Source organism: Vitis riparia, chromosome 12 (genome assembly GCF_004353265.1).
Source record: "Vitis riparia cultivar Riparia Gloire de Montpellier isolate 1030 chromosome 12, EGFV_Vit.rip_1.0, whole genome shotgun sequence".
Classification (NCBI taxonomy): Eukaryota; Viridiplantae; Streptophyta; class Magnoliopsida; order Vitales; family Vitaceae; genus Vitis; species Vitis riparia.
Genome location: NC_048442.1, coordinates 17,281,838 through 17,300,042, shown reverse-complemented (window position 1 = coordinate 17,300,042; position 18,205 = coordinate 17,281,838). Strand labels below are relative to the sequence as shown.

Sequence of the window (18,205 nt, the reverse complement as noted above, 5' to 3'; positions counted from 1 at the left end):
AAAAATTAAAATAAATGGGATGAGTTTGAAGTAACATATAAAAATAATTTATTGACTAAATAATTTTTATTTATCTTCACTTTTTCTTTTTCTTTTTTTTTTCTTTTTTTTTGTTCTACTCTTCGTTTATATTTTTATTTCTTTGTATTTTCTCTTAAATTTTCGAAGAACTGAACATAGTGATATTGGTTTAGGGTGAAGGATACATGTTTTAAGGAAAGGATTGGTGTTTAAGATTTCAAAACCTTAAAACCTGAAAAAACAAAAAAAAAGTTTAATTTTTCATAACATACTTTGTCAACTCTTTGTGTCAATGCACAACAAAAGTACAGTGTTTAATGCTTGCAAGTTTTAAGTAGAGGGAAGCAAATGCGTCAAGCAATGTATTTTGACTTTAGAAGAGTGGTAGCTCTGTTATTGGGGACCAAGTTGAATTTTTGCCACGTAGAGAAGCTTCTATGAAAATAAAATAATTCTCATTTTATAGTTTTATTCACAATTTTGGATAAAGAATTTGTTAATAAAATAATTAATCAGGATTTTGGATAGTTTTATTCACGACTTTGGATAGAAAATTTATCGATAAAATAATCAATCAAGATTTTGGATAAAAAGTGATCCAAGACTTATTTTTCATCAATTTAAAACTAATACAAGACCTGTAGAATATATCTCCTAATATATTTTTGTTAGGGCATTAAACTATTTATAGTTTATAATTTTAAAATTATGATTTTAACTTTCACATCAATTTATAATTAAATTAAAAAAAATTCGATTACAAATATATTTTTAAAAAAATATTATAATTAAGAGGAGAAATGGAATGAGGTCAATTTATTGACTTATCCACCAAAATTTGAGAAATTAATTGTTAATTCAAATTCAATTGCAGATAAAATGGAAGTGGCCAAGTTGACAATGGCATTGGGTTGGATAAGAGTGGAGGAAAAGGCAGTTGTTGTGATGGAAAGGGACCCTGGAAGCCACATTAAACCAACCACATGCTTTGACCAAAATGGGTATTTGTGATGGCAACCTTGGGGTAAGAATGACTTGAGATTGAGCCTTTTTTAGGGGACATGGACCATCTTACACCGCGTTTGGCTGCAAGAAGACAGAGGAAAAGAAAAAGAAAACTGGAATCTCTCGGCAATTTGGGTTTGGATTGTTGGAAAGGGTGGTTACAACTTACAAGATTCAACATTATTAATATTTTTTTTTTCTTTTTCTTTTTCTTTTTCCTTCAAAGGTGCTTGAGAGTCTAAAAGTTAGGGCCACACGTATTCAGCGGTTCAGCACAACCAAACAAAACCTAACGTGAGGCAGTTGGGTGGTGTTTGGATTTAAAACTACCCAACAGACCCAACAACATGGTAGACCCTTTATCCACTCTGATATTGATTAGAATTTTAGAAAGTACAAAAATAAACAGAAGAATACTACTATATATATATATAATGATGTAGAACAAATAATTCCTTTTAATTTAAGACTCACTTTTAATAAATAATTTTCCTTATATTATTATTATTATTATTAACATTTTGTACCCTAAAATGTCTGGTTGATTCTCCTTAAAAAGAAATAAATAAAGAATGCGAAAGTTTTTCAATTTGTTTTTTCTTTCCCTTTTCTATGCATCTAAACAAAACTTAGAGTTAACTTGAAAGTGATTTTAAAAATTGTTTTTAACTTAAAAAGTGTTTTTGACAAAAAAAAATTAAGGACTTATTTGATAATTATTTTTGAAAACAGTTTTCTATCTTTTAGAACAAAAAAAACGCATAAATAACAAAAATTATTTTATGTTTTTTATTTTTAAAAACATAAAACATGATGTTTTCAAATAACAGTTTTTCGTTTTTTTAATTATTTTTATTTGTTTTTTAAAAATATTTAAAAGAAATGATTATACAAACATGTAGAATAATTAAAAATAAAACAATAGATAGAAAATTTATTTTTAAAAATATTAATTATAATTTAAGTTTTTTAACATACTTTTATTTTATAAAATATCATAAAATAATTTTCAAAAACTATTATTAAAAATAGTTTTTTAGTTTCAAAAATAGTTATCAAGTAGGATCTAGGTGTTTGGAAAAATTTATGAAACACTCTTACAAATCTAAAAAATTAGTGTGAAAAAATCATTTGTAGCAAAAAACACTTTAACTAAAATCACTTTGATAATAAATACTCTTAAAAGCACTTCAAAAAACACTACAAATGAGTTTTCAAATTTTTAAAAGTGTTTCCTTAATTTTGTGAAACTCTTAATTTTTTTTTCAAAAACACTATTTAATTTAAAAGTATTTTCTAAAATCATTGTCAAACAGACTCTTTTAATAAATGATTCTCCTAAAATAACTTTCAAAACAAAGGCTTCTACTAAAAAACACTTGGAATAAAAACACTGAAACGCACTCTAAACTGGGAATTTGAAAACACTATAGACTTGCGTATTAACGAAAATTTCCATCAGAGTGAGGCCTGCTTAGCAATTGGGCCATTCATTGGCCCAACACCCGCCCAAAGCAACATTCAAGTTTATATATCTAAGTATGGGATATGAGCTCAGAGGAAAAGCGCCGCAGCCCAAAAAATAGTCTGATTAGAGACCCAAATGTCACCTTTGGGCCTGCGCTTAGCGGGCCTAGGTTCTGTAGGAAACCCTAGGTTGGACTAATGATGACTATATCCATCCATATACTGACATGTTGACTCATCTCTGTAGATCTTCTGACCTCATCAGGACCGCACAATCTTCATCACTGGCATCGCATGCTTATCGTCACAATTTTGTCACCTTTCTTTTAAAAAATAAAAAAGATTTCTTGGACGTTATAATTTTTTCCAATTACTATTTCCAAGGTTCTCAACGTAACTCTAGTGTCACCAAAGTCCTAATTGCTTTTAATAAAAGTCCAACTATATATTTTTTTTTTTTAATTTTAAGATGGAACTATAAATTATTGGAATAAACCCATAGATATTATTTTAGAATTTAATATTATTTGGACAATAATTTTTTATATTTTCTAAAAATAGTTCATTTTGAAAAAATTTTAAATTCGTTTTAAAAGTAAAACATAAGAGAAAGATTGGTTGAAGTTACATAATTACAAGGGTAAAGATGGTATTAGTATTGAGGGTGAATATTTAAAAAATTTAGGTTATAACTTAAGTATTTATAAATGTTATCATATTTATAATATGCATAGCCTATGATTTGAAGGTTAAAAAATGTTATAAAACATGGATTTAAATATTATTATAAGATTTTTCAATAAAATTTATAGATTTAGAGTATATTGGACAGCTGGTTTCGAAAATAATTGTGAAAAATAAAATTTTAAAATAATTTTTTTAACTTTTATATAACAAAAATCTTTTGAAACCTTAAAATGTTTTTAACCTAATTTTAATGTTTTAAACATATTTTCTAAATAATTTTTATATCTATCATTTTATTTTTAATTATTCTACATATTCATATAATTATTTCTTAAAATAACTCTAAGAAATTAAGTAAAAACAACAAAAATAACTAAAAAAATGTTTAGTAAAAATATTATGTTTTATATTCTTAAGAATCTGAAACAATTTTTATTATTGTTAAACATGTTTTTTGTGTTTTTTATCTTTTAGAATGGAAAACTATGGTAAAAAATAATTCCAAACATAACCTTAATCATGCAATCTTTTCTACAACAATTCAATGATATATATATGAATGTTTTTAAAAAATAATTGTAAAAAAATATATTATACAAATTATTTTTAGGAATAAAATTCTATTGGTAACTCACGTGTATGAAAAATTATTTTTAGCCTATTCTTCATTAAATTAGATTTGTTATAATGCAAATATGCTTAAAATATTCTCTATTTTTAAAAATTGTTGCTAAAAAAATCTTAATAAAAATAAGAAAAAAGTAAAAAAATAATATACTTTTAGAATAAATTTTGTTTGTCGCAATTAGAAATTTTTTTTATGAAAAATAAAAATTTTTTTGAGTTAAAAAATTTAGGGTTTGTTTGGCATTTGATTTTAAAAATAGTTTGTTTTTTTGTTTTTAAAAACAATAATAGAAGGAGAAAAAGAAAATGGTATGAAAATGCCAAAATGGAGGCCCATAAAGGAAGTGTGGAAACGAGTGACGTGGAGACGACGAGAGAAGATAATGATGACATGAGAGTTACCCTTCAGGTGGGGTATTAAAGGTGGTCGGTGGAGCACTCAAGTCTCAAGACTCTCAACTTTTAATTATTAATTATTAACCCCTCTAGATCAGACCCTCTCAATTTTTGAACCCTAAAAATAGGCCAACTCATCTACCCCACAAGAATATGGTATTATGAATTTCCAACCCTCCCCAAAACGACGTCGTATTTCCGACCAGGACCTGATAAAAAGGGTAAATAAGTATGAAGAGGGCAGTAAATGGGCAGGCCCATATTGAGATGGACCTCACAATGCAGACCACAAATTTCTGAGACTGCAAACGTATAATAATTACATAGGACATGGGAATTAGGGTTTTGGGTTTTGTTTTGTATGAAAATGGCAAAGTCGAGTGCAGGGTGGGACAAAAGGAACAGTCAATAAAGTTGTGGCTCTGCCTTCTCACCCTTTTGTAGCTTATATTCCTAGGGCTTTGTTTCTCTTCTTTCATTTTCCTTCTGTCTCCAGAAAGTGAGAGAAAGTGAGAACCCAGAACATAAAGATAAATCAAGGATGGTGATGGTTTTGGATTGGTGGACAGAATTTGGCTTGATTTAGAAAATTCATGGTCAAACCCCACATTGCCTCTCTTACTTACAATAAATTCACACTGCTCTTTCTCTTTTTCATTTTTCACATTCATTTCTGGGTTTTTTTCTCTCTCTTTTTCTTTTATTTTATTTGAAGGCTTTCTGGTTGTTTCTCATCAATGCTTTGTTATACGTAAAAGAAGTAAATTTTTAGGGTACGTGTGGTTCAGAGAAAATCAGAGAAAAGAATAAAAAAGAAAAAAATATTTTAAAATGTATTTAAAATCAATAAATTATTTTTACATATTGTTCTAAATTAATTTATATATTTTAAAATTTTAATATAAAGAGTAAATCATTTTAAAATATATAAGTTTTCAAGTAGTTATAACTAAATTTGATTTTTTTTCATATTTTTTTTATAATAAAATCAAATACGAGAAAATTAAGACCCATGGGATCCTATTTTCTAAAATTTGTTTTTAAAAATATTTTTTATTCTTTATCTTAAAAAAAAATAAAAAATAAGTTTCATACAATAAGATCAAACAAACTCATGTTTTTCTTTTGTTTTTAAAAATTGAATAAAACAACTTCTATTTATTTTTTAAAAATTGTCTTTTATTTCACTTCGTTTTTAAAAATTGTTTCCAAAAAACAATAGTCTGTTAGAAATCTTTAAAAATAATTTTTTGTTTTTAAAAATGAAAAACCGTTTTTAAATACACAATCAAATAAACCTCTTAATTCCTTTAACATTTTCTTTTTATTTCTTTAATATTTTTCACAAACCAAATATAATCTTAATTACCAACAAATATGATAAATTGGGTCATGTTAAATATGTATTTATGTAATATTATTTTATTTCCTTTATCCTATATATTTATACCTCACTTTTATTATTTGTATCTTAAATAATAAGATTTGTTCGTTTTTTGACTGAATAAAAAAAAATCCAAATATTTGATTTTTTCTATTCAACTAAAAATAATTTATTGACATCATCCAATATAACTAAATTGAACCTATTGATAACAAGTTCATTTTAGTTATATTGAACGATGTCAACATGTTAGCTTTTTTTATTCAATCAAAAAACAAATATCGTCTAATTTTATTTTATTTTATTTTTCAATGATAAAGCCAGGATATCTAAGAAGGAACTAGTATGATCTTTTCCTAATTTATATAAACCATCAAACGATATAAGGTGATGTAGATTACCTTAATAATAATAATAGTATAACATGGGTTTGACTTTAAGGTAGACAAGGATAGCAACCCAACATTGAACTACTGAAATTAAACCACACTGTGGCCATGGAGAGGAGAAAATTTATTCTTCCAGAATCCCAAGAAAACAAACTCTCATTATCCATCCTGTCCCTGCCTTCTTAGAAAATGACACATCAACCCCATTTATTTCGAATACATCCAATTATACCCTCAGTCTGCCTCCCAGCCTGTGTATAAATAGGTGCACCACCCTTCCTCATCTATCATGGCACTGTTACAGCAAATGTGGACCTCAGCAGCCATGCTCTCCAAAGCTTGGTCCTCACCAGCCCTCTGGGTCCTAAGACTCCTAACCATGGCTCATTTGGTTGATGAACCAGCGGTGGTCATGGTCATAGCCACTGTTGCTCATCAACTGGGTCAGGAGTGCAAGTTGAAAGGACGAAGGGTGTGATAGAGGGTAAGGCGATATCTCTCCTGAGCTTAGTCTTCTTACATTCGTTTTTTCTTTCTTTGAACTCCACGAAGGCCGTTCAAGTTTTCTTGACCTTGCAAGTCCGAGGAATCATTGACATGGGTCATGGCCGCTCTCTACACCCGTCATTAAGACTCAAGTGAAATGAGTCCGTGGAAGTTCTTCTTTCTCATCCCTCCTGAGCTTCTCTCTTTCACTTTAACATGTTATTTATTACATTAAATATTTGCTTTTCCCTCTGCTTGGGAATATGGCATAGAGATGTAACGAAAGGAAATGGTTAATCTTTCATCATGGGTTTGCAGTCTGTTGTTGTGTATCATTTCAGAAATCTTCTGGTATAGTTTTTCTTTCAGCCTCTCCAAATGTACAAAAAGTGTACAACCTAAAGAAAAAAAACAGATGCATTTAACATTTGGGATACGATTGTACCGAGATGTATGAAGATAAACAGCATACGAGGGTTTTAGGGTTTGAAGATAAGAGGTTATTATTTGAAAAGTTACTGAAGGGTGATGTTAAAGTTTTTTTAAGAGAAAAAAGAATTTATATCGCATATTGGCATGTGAATGGAATTTGTAAGGAAAGCAACTTAGAAGATGACCTTTTTTTTTGTTCTAATTTTAGGTTATGTTTCGTTCCGAAAAAGTATCAAGAAAAGAAAAAACAAAAGAAAATAGTTTTCTCTTGGTTTCACTATAATTTTTTTAAAAAATTAAAATATAATTAAAATTAATTAAAAATTTATACCTTTTAAATTTAATATTTTTCATATGAAAGAGTTAAAAGTGGTTCAATAAATTTAAAATAATATATAATAATAATCTATTAACTTTAAATATAATTTTTTTTCCTCTATTTTCCTTTCATACATTTTCCATCAAAATTTTCGAAAATAGCATAGAAGGAAACTGAGGATCAGGACAAGTTTGAGGCAAGTAATGTGGGATGAGAGAGTAAATTGATGTGAGATGGGAAAATGAGGCTCAAAGCTGAAAAAAAGAGAAGGTCTTGGTGATAACATTCTGGATTGTACAAAGCAATGAATTCGGAGGAAGGTTACATTCTATTACAATTGTTGCCAACCCAGTGATGGCGGACAGACTTCATATCTAAAACTCAAAACTTGGGTAGGAACTGATCAGAAAAACAGAACGAATCATTTTATGCCTTTGGTTGAGTCTTCCATCTAGCAAGCCTCCTGACTTGATTACACCTACCCCTGTGAGGATTGTTAATAAAGTGAAAATACAATAAATTGGCGTCTGGAAACTTTCAGTATCTTCAATGAATGATTCATATCTGCTCATGCACAGTTTAAACACAATATTAAACATCTGAAAACTTCAGTTTCATGAATGCTTGTATTCATATATGTATCTGTTCGTGAATAGTGAAATTTACAGAATAATGTCTTTTCAGTCCAAACAAAACCTACCAATTTGGGAACTTCAATAATATATACAGAATAACAACCATCAAGTTGAACAATGTGGCCATGGATGATTCCCGTTTGATTTCTTTGCTTATTTCATTTTCTCATTTTTCTGAGAATTTCATAATTCAAGCAGAGAGCGTTAACACTTTGATTGTTCCTTGGCTGTTAGCAGTCAACATTGTAGGGCTATCACTCTTCCAGCACACAGCACTGATGAAGTAAGGTCCTACATCATCATCCAGATCATCTACATCTGGTGAACCAAATTTATGCCATGTTACAGGTTTGGAAATTTCCTGCAAGCGAATCCCCAAAATCGAGTTAGAGTGCGTTTGGAAATGATTTTAAAAAGCATTTCTAGCATTTCTAACATTTAAATGATAAAAAATTTCAAATATTAAAAATATTAAAAGCGTTTCCTAGAATTACTATCAAATGGATTCTTAGTATAATAGTAAAATGCATGAAAATTGGTTGTTTTAAGATCAGGTACTACTAACCTTATGGTAGACAAAGACGTCGTTTGTTTCACTGCCACAAGAAATATATTCACTGTTTACAGAGAGGCCCACGAAGTTCTTCTCATTAGTGTGTCCTCTGAAGGTGCGAACCTAAGAACACCCCTTGGAATGAGTTTTAATTTCTTGAAAATAATAATTCAAAAGTTGGAATAGAGAAGTCTCAATATGAAGTTACTGAATTGGGAAAAAGTAATAATAACTAAAAAAAGTGAAGTGAGGTTCAACTCTGCCTCTCTTGTAGCCCCCTCCAACCACTCATAGCACATTACACCATTGATTGTGTGGAAAATGCATTATCGTGGGAAGAAAGAGAGGCTAAATTACTAAAAGTTGTCTTTGAATGAAATGATGGGAACTGTTTCTTAAGGTGCCAACTACCATGGAGTTTTCATTATTTAGGGACATGAAAAAATGAAAGCCCCAACTCTCTTAACTCAGCCTAGTAAACACGCTTTGGCCTCAGATGAAGACTTCTCATTCTTAGGAAACCTAAGTTATGAAAGCATAATGTGGTTAAAAGCCATAATTGTAAGAAGAAACCAAAAAACTATATATAGACTTTACTTACTGGCAAATTTTCCTTCACATCCCACAACCTCAATGTGCTGTCTGTAGAAGCAGAAGCGAGCTCATTGTTTGACAAGAATTTCACATATGAAACAGCTTTCTTATGCCCACTAAAGATATGAAGTGGATGGCTGGTGTTTCTCAAATCATAATAGTGGATGTGATGGTCTGCAGAACCAACCTGCAAATTGTCAAGGAATTTGAGCCACTGGATAAAGGCCGTGCATGGTTGTAATTGTAATAATGGCAATTTGATTACCATAGAAATTTCATAATATGAGGTTGATTACTTCAAGCCTGATTATTCAAAAACGGCATGTTGAAAATAAAAGTTGAAGCACTTTTCATCATTTTGACAAGTTTAGAATAGTCATGAACAAAACACATGCCTTGTGTTGCAGACTGATTAGTTCCCAGTAATATTCCCATGATCCACACCAAACAAATCCAAAAATGGATTTCATAGAGCATGATTCAAATACGTGGGAATGTGCACATGCAAGTGCAAGCACACAAAGACATCTTGCACCATCTCTTTGGACCCAAACTATGGTCTTTCAAGAGTAGAAACGTGATGGTGCACCTAATTGTTTCAGCACTCAGCAGTGCAGGGAAACCACTAAACTGTGGCCTCACAAAGTTGTCAGGTTTAGACAGGAATATATGCAAAACAGGTTTACAGCTACATTAATAAAAGAATATGTATGGAATAGGAGCATACCGCAATATAAATGCTAGATCCAGGATTATACTTGACACAACATATATTTGCTTTCATGTCAATGTTAAGAACGCTAGCCTCCTGGTTTGTGCACCAAACTTTGACCTGTTTATTACATACATAAGTTCATAACAGATACAAACTATGGTTAGTTTAGCATGTCAAACCAATATGGAGCCCCCAGTACCCTGATTATAATGAACTTCAAATAGGAACAAGAACCATAAAATTTTCTACTCAATTGCAAACAGAGGAAGGCAACACATAGAACCGAAATGTGCTAAAAACCAAGTGCATTGTAAATGGCCAGCTAAACATCATCTTCTCCCAGCTAAGCATCATGATTTAAACAGTCAGCGAAACAAGTTGTAAAGCAAATAGCCCACATCATTCATGAAATGCTTTTCTTCAGATCATTCCATGAACTATGACACACCAGGGCAAAACAACTCAAAGGAGGAGGAAGTGGAGGAGGTGGAATGGGGCACATATGAGTAAATGCAGGCATTGTTGCCCATCAGTGAAGCTAACCCTTGGTGAGGCCCACACCAAGTACTAGCTAAATAGTGCATTCCAAACCATGGTTGTCACTAATTCAGGTAGTGTTGCCTATAAGCTTGCCTTGGTACACACAATACCAAGAATTGGCTAAAAGGCGGACCATGGTTGCCAGTACAGAACTTCTACTATTGTGCATGTGACAATGAACTGAGGTATTACATTGTCTGTAACACAAACACAGTGCTCCCTTATATCTCTTTTCAGTTATAATATATTATCATGCATTGATTACCCAGAAAAGATATTACATTTGCCTATCAAATTATTTTAAAATGTAAGTAATTAGGAATTACTTTTTCTGCATAATAACAATGCAGGACTAAAGCATGATCCGGGTTTCTAGGTTCACAAGGAGAGTGGCTTAGTAACCAAAGTCCATTGGCTAAACTCTGTTCTCCACTGAGTCAACCCTATGCTCGAGTGTCAAATGCATCATCAGGTTAGGAATTTCTGACAAAGGGTTAAGCAAAAATTTGCAAGATTGAAGCTTCACGCTTTCCTAGAGAGTTCATGGAAATAATAGATGCATAATCTCTCCATGTATCCATTTCATTTTTCTATTTTAGCAATTAAACATGGTATCTTAGATCACTTAAGCAATCAAGATAGATTTGGTTTAAAGTATACTAAGTGTTCTGCAATACCTTACAATCATCACTGCCAGATACAAGCCTTGAGGGTTCTGTGCGTGAAAAATCAACACTCCATGCCCGTTTTTCATGCTCTTCATATTCCATCACACTCTGATAAAAAACATTTATTAGCATACATACATACATACATACATACATACATACATACATACATATATATATATATATATATATATATATATATATACAAGGACAAACCTATAGTCAGTGGCAAACCCAGAATTTTTCATTCAAAGGACCTAAGTAGAAACATTAATTATTTAGATGCTAAAGTCAAATATACCACAAAATTTGGGGTAAAGTAAAAAAAAATTCTCAAGGGCTAACATTATAAAATACATGTTTTCTTAAGGAGTTTTAAACATTATTTAATTTTTAGAGCCCATGAGAAGCATTCCATAATATGATCATATTTTTGGAGGGAAACCATAAATTACCTATCTTAATGGGGAAACTTCCAAATTATGGGGGCATTATGGCTCCTGCCTGACCCTGGGACTGCCACTGACCATATAGCAAATATGAATATAAGATGTATACCAAGACGGTATAAGTAATACAACTCAAGCTATATGATTCTTATTACCTGTCGAGTATTTACATCCCAGACAGTTACTATTCCCTCATAATCACTACTAGCTATATGATTCTTAGTACACTTGTTCCAACTCAAGCAACTAAGTTTGGATCGAGTGGACATCTCCACAACAGGACAGTGCACTTCTGCACGTTCATTCACAACCTGGAAAGTGAGAGAAAAGGCAACAATCAACAAACCAGCGGTAGACAAAATTATTTTACTATAATAATCAGTTATTGTGACCATATGACCAAGCTAAGCAAACAAGAGAGAAGGATTTCCCCATGAAAATAATATTCTACTGTTTAGACAGTGGAACGGGGAGTCATTGGATCTTCTACTTTTGCATTACAAGAATTGCCTCACTGTCATGGTCACTGTTGCTATAGCAGGTGGGGACATGTTGATGTTCCCCAGGTATGTTTCAAGAATGTTTCAAAAGGAAAGCTTGTTGATAGAAGAAACAAGGATGTGGGTGGCAACTCTAAAATGTTTGATGTGGACTAGGTGGAAAGGGAGGTATAGGAGAACCCTTAGGGATTTGGAGCTATTCCTGTGCAAGCTACAGTATGAATTCTGCTATACTCTGTATTTTTGTGCCTTTAGTTGCGGAGCAGTAGCAAGCTAAAGTGTGGTTTTCTTGTTTCTATGAATCATGTAATGTGCGGTTCAAACTTTTGGGCATTCATTCTTTCTTTTTATGGTTTTTTTCATGTAGACATTTCAGATACCTTGCTTGACCCCCTGTTTTGGTGCTAATGCATTTCTAGTTTGCTTATCAAAGAAAGGTTTGTCATCATTTACACAAGCATCACCACTTCCATGAGAGATTTGGAAAAGTTGGTCATTATTCTCCTGTCAAACACCTCTTTGTAACAGTTTCTTTTCAGTGATAAAGAAGCAACACAAATGTGTCACAAACACCGTGTTACAAGGTGTTGAGAATAATAACCTACCGAAGAGAAGTCGAAAACCTTTATGCGCCTTGAAACTCCAGCAGTAGCAAACAACTCATCATCACAGTCAAATTCTATGCTGAAATAAGGCATGAGCAATGACAAGTTCAGTAATTTAATAATCACACAATACCAGATAACAAACACGCACACACACATACAAACAACTTAGATGGTGTTTGTTAATTTACCTTAACAAAAATAACAATCTAGATCTGACTTTGCTCATAAGCTAAATTACAAACATCGTATGATGCATGTCCCATGCTAGGACCCACCCTTTCATCCATCCAACTGTAGGATTTACAGCGCATTGTAGCTCCAATAGCATGTTTCCAAATCATTAACCAATATTTTTCCTCAGAAATAAATAATAGAATCAACCAGCTGCATTGCTACATGAATCCTATTTTAGCATTCGACCCAATCTCCTCTAATAAGGGTCCCATCTTCTATTATTGTAGGCATGTTTTACTTAACTTCTAGAAGCCAAAATTGTATCCTTGCAACATCTTTAACTGACAAAATAACTCATATTTTCCCTTAACCCATACACCAAAAGATACCAATCACAAGGGATGGAATTTATTTGTCCAATCAATTTTGTATGACCCAGATTAAACCAAGTTTGAGCATCCCCAAAGATTGAGTTGCGCCCAAGTGTTCACATTCAGTTTCAAATCCAGGTCTGTTAATTTAGAAAAAGAAAAATTTTCTAATCACCTTAAATGTGTATAGTAGGTAAATTTAAAAAGTTACTCAAGTTTACTTCCATTAACAGCCAAAAGAGAGAAGACATTAACAATAAAAAAATGTAATTCTATAACTACACACTGCTATAATTAGATATATCAAGACCAAATTACAGCTGGCGTAAGAAAGTGTATAACTTATGTGGAAATCATACTTTGCCAAGCCATCACAAGATTAGATTTCCATTTCATGCATGTCACACTATTATCTCTATCATATTGATTGGATATAGATACTCATCTGATCCATAACCTAATATTTCTTTAATAGAAAAATGAATATTATAAATGAAACTGTAATTTGAAGAATTGTCCAGATGCATTTCAGTATCCAATCCAACTTGTTATTTGGTATCCATAACAAGCATGAAATACACATCCAATATGATGGTGGACTTGAAAAACATTTATCCTATGTGAAGTTAGGGTTGGTGGAAAGATAATACTTTGAGAACTAATAATGGCACATGCTCAACACATGCAGCTTTGTGTGAACCAAATGCTGGGGGGCTTGGGGCCAGGGCAGGGGTAGAGGGAGGGAAGAGAGATTTAATAAAGAAAATGAATGAACTAATTGGATGTGAAAACAAATTCTTTTCCTGCCAATGTATTAACTAAATCATGGCTTTTCTTTTTAAGCTTATTTAAAAAATCACAATTTTTTTGAGAGAAGGGAATCCAAAAATTACCACTTCTTTGTAGTTTCATTTTACAATTGCACCAAGACAGATTAAAATTTTGATGCACAATTATGTCATCTGAGCAATCTTTTCCAGTAGAACAACTCAACTCATAGTCCCAAATTCTGAACCTTAAGGAGCAAGCAGAATATGCAAGACATCATCTCACCTTGATACAATATTGGCGGAGTGAAAAAGATCCCCATGCCTGAGTTCAGCAATGACCTTCAGTCGACTGTTCCATATGAACAAAAAAGTGCAGATAAAGCTGAAGGTAAGGAAAACAAAAGCATCGAAACATAGCTAAAGCCAGAAAATTTTCTATCAAATGAACCAAGGATGACCTGTACTGTGAGAAGGTGGTCAACACAGATTGAAAATCTGCAAGACCTGCACTATAACCCTCCCTGTGTATAACATTGGTATTCCTTTCATCCTGCTTATGTGGTTTGTTCACCAGCTGCCGTCGCTTTTGCAGGTAACACTGTTGGAGGTCATTGAACTGCAGCAGACATGGAATGAGAATGATCCAGACTAGCAAAAAACGAGAAAGTAAAATTTCACAGCAGTTTTTCGAGGTTTTGTCTTCCCATGAAGTCTCTATGCTGTGGATATATACCTATGCATGCATCATGGCAGCAGGTATTTTGACCAAATTTATCTAGAAATATCCTATGTCTGACCAGAAGTTTCTGCTATTGTATACCAAGAACAGTTCAGAACATGAATCCTGAATGCATGAAAACAAAAGATTTGTGGGGCAAACCCAAGCAGTTGGGATAGTGCTTTGATGAGCCAAGTCTACCAAGAACAGTTTATCAAAGGCAAATCAGCACATAGGGAGTCTACAAAGCGGGCATTGAGACCTCATCCTTTATCTGTATGGCCCAACCAGAGATGTGAGGATCAATGTCTTGGACAGAACATGCCAAAATATGGTTTAATCCATGATACATCCTAAACCCCTGATCAGCACAAGGTGAACAAGCAGGCAATAGGCAGTTGGCTGGTCAGTCCCAGCCATCAAGTAACATTGCACTTCTCAAATGACTAGTAATGACAGTCTGACAGAACAACTGTAAGAGAAAAATCAACCAATGGTATTTCAGCAAACACAACCTGGAAAGATACTAACCTGAGAATGGATGCGTTTTTTTCTTACTACAGCCACCCCCGGTTGATTAATGCATTGTGAATCCAACCCAGTCAAGGCATCCTTTCTGTGGAGGCTTTGAGAGCTTGCTTGACCCCTTCCATCTAATTGCTTATTTTGCAAATTTCCTGAAGCCATCCCTCCTTGTATTTTCCGAGAACTGGAGACAAGACCACTGCTGCTCTTACCAACTAATGAAGTCCTTGGTTTTGTTGCCATAGGATCATCTACATGCATCCGCAGTTTTACTGAGTACCTGTCCCTCACCCGGTACAACTCTATTCTATGTCTCTCTACAACATTTATGTCCTCCTTGACATACTGGAGATCATTTTGTGTCTACAGAAAGGGGAAAAATGAAATCCATCGACCTAATTATAAATCCATGTTCAAAGTTTCAACAAAGACAGTTTTCAGAAAAGTAATCCTAAAGCAGGTCAAGATTAGATCAGAAGCACATTTGCAGGAACCCAGGGCAAACAATTCCATTAAGTCCATGAGAAGATCAATGGAACAATCAATAATCATATGCTATGTGGAGTAAGAGAAGCTAACTCTTCCATATTTCAATAGGTGGATCTCACAAGTTACGACATATATTTGATACCAAATAAATAAATAAAAATCACTTAGTCCAATTAAACAAGAGGAAAAAGTTATTCGATGAAAGTGGAGAATTTAACGAAACGTACCTCATTTAGCTCATCAACTTTTTGCATCTTTAAACTATTTAAGAACTCCATCAGAATTTTCATATTTCTCTCTGCTTCATCTTGCTCCATTTTCCTTTTCTTCTCGGTAAGTACAGATAATAAGGTGTCTAGCTCCTTAACTGACACTTCACATCCCTGTCTAAGGATCACAAGAAAGCATCACATTTCTAATTTTTTATATGTTTGAATGGATACATTCTTCATTGCATTTGCATAAGACATCAAAAGGTGGACTAAGGCAGCAATAGGGATAAAATGGACAAACACTCTTATAATTATATGGATTTATTTTAGACTCATCCTATTTTACAGTATCACACATCTTACATAGCTCCCTCAAGTCATAAAAAAGAATGAACTCTTGTTAAAACTCAATAAAGGACTAAGTATGGTCGAGTGTTTGTCTTGGAGACATACGTAGTGTCCCTCCCAAGGTGATTCAATTCTCAATGGGAAGATCAATTTCATTAGAAAATCCATTTTCTAACATCCATAGACAGACCATGGGTTGCATTGATGGAAACCAGGCAATACTATAGTAGCCAGGTTGAAAATGACCCACCAAAAAGGTCACTTTCAAGTTTATATCTTAAGCAGATCATAGAGCTGATGATGATTCAACTCATTGGCCAATAGGATGCCAGAATGAACTATGAGTAACAGAATACAAGAAACAAAAACGAAATCAAACGTAAATAAGAAGAACGAACACAGGATCAAGCTGTAGAATCACAATAAAGAATGATTGTTGCTATTACTGTATAATCAATTCCTAAAACTTTTTATGAGAAGAATTTGGACATGAGTATGCAAATGAAAATACAAAAGGATAATAAAAAATATTATAGTATGAATAATAACCGACCTGTTCTAATGAATGATGAAATTGTTCCACAGGAGATGCGGTTTTTGATATTTGCTGAGCAGAAGTTTTCTTCAATAGCTACAAATGTGGTACAGAGAAACCGTATAACGATAAGCTGCATTTTCAAGTAAAACACCTCGAGATATAAATCATGTTTAGATAATATTATCAAATTTACAAATAGCTTAATAATTTCCCATGCTACAAACAGAAGTAAAAATATAACTAGTACTTGCAGCCTTCTACAAGCAATTGAACCAAAAAGAAAATAAATAAGCAGAATGATTGAAACGCATGCAAGGAAGCTACTGAATTTGAGGTTTAAGAGTTGAATTTAGAGTCAGTTGACCAACAAATCAGCTGGCCAAATTAATGAAAAGAATCCCCCCTTCTTTTTTCCAAACTTATGCTAGAATATAATGAATTGAAATGAAGCACCAAATTAAGTAGCAATGGACGCTTGCATTAAATAATCGAAGGTGTTAGTTGAGTCAACTAAATAGATTAAATCCAGCCCAAGTCCATGACATTTTCATCCATCAAGCTCAAATGCATGCTACAAAAACCACCAATTCTTATGGTATATAAATCACAAAATCTGATTTTAGATATGAATTTTTATTGAATCAGAATGCTCTGCTTGATTCCTGACAACCAAGGCAAACAAAAGAAATTAAAATCTTACTTTTTTCTTTAATAACAACTGCAACAAAACTGAGGCCAATTCAACTATTTGACTCAACTAAGGTGATAGTTTCCATTTCTCTAAAAAAAAAACTGAAGCCAAAATCGAAATTAAACTCAAGATTTCAATATGAACAAATAACCAGCAATAAACAACAGAAGTAACTTATGGAATAACACAGAACATAGTATTTTTCCTACTTTCATTTTCAATAATTTTCTATTCTTTTTATCAGTTTTCTCAGCAACCAAACAGAATCCGTTGCCAAATCAACAAAAACTCACCGACCTTATCGAGAAGACGATTAGGGAAAATCTGATTATTAGTGAGGTAAACGCCACAACAAGGACAATCGCTCTTGTTCTGAAGGTGAGTGATGATACACATGTAACAGAAACTGTGACCACAAGCCGTGAGAAACGCATCCTTGATTATTTGCATGCAAATAGGGCAGAGCCAGTCTTTATCCATGTTGGAGACCCCAACCTCTTCCGCCGTCTCTTCATCTGCCGATCCGGCGGCCTCAGTCGGAGCTACGGAGGTTGAGGGAGTCATCACTGGCTTCACTAAAGGCACCAGAGCACCCGTTGAAACCTCCTCCATCTCTCTCAAGCCTGTGAGCTTTGAATTTCCAGATATTTCGCAATAGCAAGATGAACACTCCTCTCTCTCTCTTCTTTCACAACAGAAGAAACGAAATCGTTGCTAGTTATAGACTTACAGTCTTGCAGAGATGCGGTCTCTCTCTAGATTGGAGCTCAAACGCTTCGGGATTTGCAAGTCACAGAGACGCAGTGTGAGAGATATGGCCCACTGAGACCCATTTGGAGTAGGAACACGGAATACCAACGGGCCGAGTCGGAACGTACGGGGCCACCATCCGAA

At 33.0% G+C, this 18,205-nt stretch overlaps 1 protein-coding gene across 3 annotated transcripts; it reads right to left on the bottom strand.

The window, feature by feature from the left end:
• Positions 1-7,804: 7,804 nt before the first annotated feature.
• On the bottom strand, positions 7,805-18,130 carry LOC117926930 (E3 ubiquitin-protein ligase COP1-like). Of its 3 annotated transcripts, none has more exons than XM_034846255.1 (13): positions 17,609-18,130; positions 16,636-16,713; positions 15,750-15,905; positions 15,040-15,396; positions 14,249-14,406; positions 14,074-14,139; positions 12,473-12,551; positions 11,523-11,678; positions 10,928-11,026; positions 9,723-9,827; positions 9,003-9,182; positions 8,414-8,524; positions 7,805-8,209 (listed from the first exon to the last, which is right to left on the bottom strand). In XM_034846255.1, exons 1-13 carry the CDS (start codon positions 17,921-17,923, stop codon positions 8,039-8,041), a joined length of 2,031 nt encoding a protein of 676 aa, XP_034702146.1. In that variant the 5' UTR covers positions 17,924-18,130; the 3' UTR covers positions 7,805-8,038. The 3 variants fall into 3 exon arrangements, with proteins under 3 accessions (XP_034702146.1, XP_034702147.1, XP_034702148.1); XM_034846256.1 differs by having other exon boundaries at positions 17,605-17,837; XM_034846257.1 differs by lacking the exon at positions 15,040-15,396 and having other exon boundaries at positions 17,609-18,129.
• Between the last annotated feature and the right edge of the window lie 75 nt (positions 18,131-18,205).

Excerpts from the sequence above, each read along its gene's own strand:
- LOC117926930 (XM_034846255.1), bottom strand. The coding sequence starts at position 17,923 with ATGGAGGAGGTTTCAACGGGTGCTCTGGTGCCTTTAGTGAAGCCAGTG. Across the intron at positions 15,906-16,635 it reads TTCATCATTCATTAGAACAG|GGATGTGAAGTGTCAGTTAA; the intron begins GTCGGTTATTAT and ends ATCCTTAGACAG. Across the intron at positions 15,397-15,749 it reads AAGTTGATGAGCTAAATGAG|ACACAAAATGATCTCCAGTA; the intron begins GTACGTTTCGTT and ends CCCTTTCTGTAG.